The following is a 2,403-nucleotide window of genomic DNA, read 5'->3' as shown; positions in this document are numbered from 1 at the left end:
TTGTACCTTTCTCAGAACCTCCATTTTCCTAGTGGGCGGGGGAACACTCAAGCCCCCCTCCTCAGGAAGACCCTGTCTGCACTGGCATAGGGGCACACCGGCTGTTCCCAATGTCGCTGACCAGCTTCCAGCACCCCTCCTTGTGTGCGGGAACACAGGGTCCAGGCAGGCTCCATCCGTGCACTGAAAAAACCCAGCCGGCTGCTGGAAGGAGCCCTGGTGGCGTGGTGGCTGCGAGTTGGGGCGCTAGCTGCAAGGTCAGCAGTTCAGAACTACGTGTCTCTCCAAGGGAGAAAAGGGGCGCTTTTTACTCCCGTGAGGAGTTTCATTCTGAAAAACTCACGGGCGGGGTGGGGGGGCAGTCAACTCCGTTCTGCAGGATCGCTCTGAATCCGCATCGATCCATGGCAATGAGTTTTGGGATCTTTTGGGGGATGCTGAGCGGGGAGCGCAGGACCAGGAGAGGAAGTCGGAAACTGCCAGCACCGCGGGGCTGAGGGGCCCCCGACAAGGGACCATGACAGGAGGCTTTGCGAAGTGACCGCTGCCCAGGCCATACCGATGGGCAAACTTGCCAGATTCCGGGCCGAGGCCCCCACCCTGGAGCTGCAGTGTGAGCCGGCAAGGGCAGCGAGCTCCGGAGCCGGCGCCTGCCGTCCCACGCGCCCGGTCTCCCACACTCGGGGGAAGAAAGCACAGGTGGGCGCGGCCGGCTCAGGTGCGCTTGGGGCGCGGGGCCGGCGGGCGCCCAGCTTTGTTCGAGACGCTCCGGTGAGCCACGCGCCTGGCGCAAGCGCTTCCCCCGGGGGGGCTAGGCGGGGCGATCCGCCGTGAGGGGCTGGGCAGGAGCGCCCAGGATTGGCCGAACCCTGAACCCCGCCCCTTAGCTGGCGGGGGCGGGGCCGGCGGGGGTGGCGCGGCGCGTGCTGCTGAGATCTCGCGCGGCCCGCCCTCCCCCTGGGCTCGCTGCGGGTGCACAGGGACCAGCGGCACCTGCGGGGCGCACCTGGTGGGGCACCTGCTGGGGAAGGGGCGATGCGGGTGGTCCCGCACCTGTAGCTTGGCGGCGTGGGCGCTGGGTGCTGCGAGGGGCGCGTGTCGGGGCCAGTGGGCCCGGGCGCTGGGGAGGGCGAGGCCCGCGCAGGGCGAGGCCGGAGGGCGTGGGAAGGAGGAGGGTTATCTTTACGGTTAAAAACGGCCGCCCCGGGGAGAGCGGGGAGCGTCCGGCCGCACGTGCGGGACACGAGCGCCCCACGCTCCCTGGCGCGCACGGCCCGCTACCGCCACCTCGGCCACGGGCCCAGGGAGTCGCCCTCGGAGCAGGTGGCCCCGGGGGCGCCCGCCAACCCGCGACGTCTCGGCCCGCACCCTGCAGTGGCGCGCGGGGCTCGGAGGAGGCGCGCGGCCGGTGGATGCGGGCGGCATGGACGGCGGCGCGCTCTCCGGGCCCTCGGCGGCGTCCGGCGTCCCGGGTGGCCGCAGTGGCAGGCGGCGGTCCGCCTCCCCTGAGCTGCTGCGCTGCAGCCGGCGGCGGCGGCCGGGCGCGCCAGAGGAGACCGGAGCAGGCGCGGCGGCAGTGGCGCGGCGCAACGAGAGGGAGCGCAACCGCGTGAAGCTAGTGAACCTGGGTTTCCAGGCGCTGCGGCAGCACGTGCCGCACGGCGGCGCCAGCAAGAAGCTGAGCAAGGTGGAGACGCTGCGCTCGGCCGCCGAGTACATCCGCGCGCTGCAGCGCCAGCTGGCAGAGCACGACGCCGTGCGCGCCGCACTGGCCGAGGGGCTCCTGGCACCCGCGCCCCGCGCCCCGCCGGAGACGCCCGCGGCGGCCGCCACCTCGCCCTCCTGCGCCTCGTCGTCCCCGGGCCGCGGGGGCAGCTCGGAGCCCGGCTCCCCGCGCTCCGCCTACTCGTCCGACGACAGCGGCTGCGAGGGCGCCCTGAGCACCGCGGAGCGCGAACTGCTGGAGTTCTCCAGCTGGTTAGGGGGCTACTGAGCGCCCCGGCCCACCAGGTAACACGGCCCCGCGGGAGCAGGCAGGGCAGAGGACCGTGGGGCGCGCCCCCGGAAAGCCTGCGAAGCCGTGCGCCAGGCCCGAGGTGGGGGGTGGAGGGGAGCCTCTGATTTCGCACACGTTTCGTTTCCCTCAAACTTTTTCAAGCCTGTGCAAGACTGGGTTTGTTTGTCCTGGATTGCAAAACTTCCCCTCGCCGCTGCGCTGCAATTGTGTGTGTGTGTCCGCGCATTGCGGGTGTGGACGCGCGCGCACGCGCGCGCGTATTGGATGAGGGTGTGTGACTGAATGGAATGGGCCGGCCCCGGAGGCGATTCGAGCCCTGGGAGTGGGGATCCCTGGGCAGATTAAGGTGCTTCAGGTCGGGTAACTTTGCATTGCAAATTGTGCGC

The 2,403-nt window shown here is 70.8% G+C and overlaps 1 protein-coding gene across 1 annotated transcript; it reads left to right on the top strand.

Annotated features, from left to right (window-relative positions):
- Positions 1-1,423: 1,423 nt before the first annotated feature.
- On the top strand, positions 1,424-1,993 carry ASCL2 (achaete-scute family bHLH transcription factor 2). The gene has a single exon (XM_075547963.1). It carries the CDS (start codon positions 1,424-1,426, stop codon positions 1,991-1,993), a length of 570 nt encoding a protein of 189 aa, XP_075404078.1.
- Positions 1,994-2,403: the final 410 nt, after the last annotated feature.

This window comes from Tenrec ecaudatus, chromosome 4 (assembly GCF_050624435.1).
Source record: "Tenrec ecaudatus isolate mTenEca1 chromosome 4, mTenEca1.hap1, whole genome shotgun sequence".
NCBI lineage: Eukaryota > Metazoa > Chordata > Mammalia > Afrosoricida > Tenrecidae > Tenrec > Tenrec ecaudatus.
Note: the sequence above shows the minus strand (reverse complement) of the source record. Positions and strands in the feature narration are given on the sequence as shown.

What these genes read in the sequence shown, in the direction of transcription:
- ASCL2 (XM_075547963.1), top strand. Translation starts at nt 1,424, where the DNA reads ATGGACGGCGGCGCGCTCTCCGGGCCCTCGGCGGCGTCCGGCGTCCCG.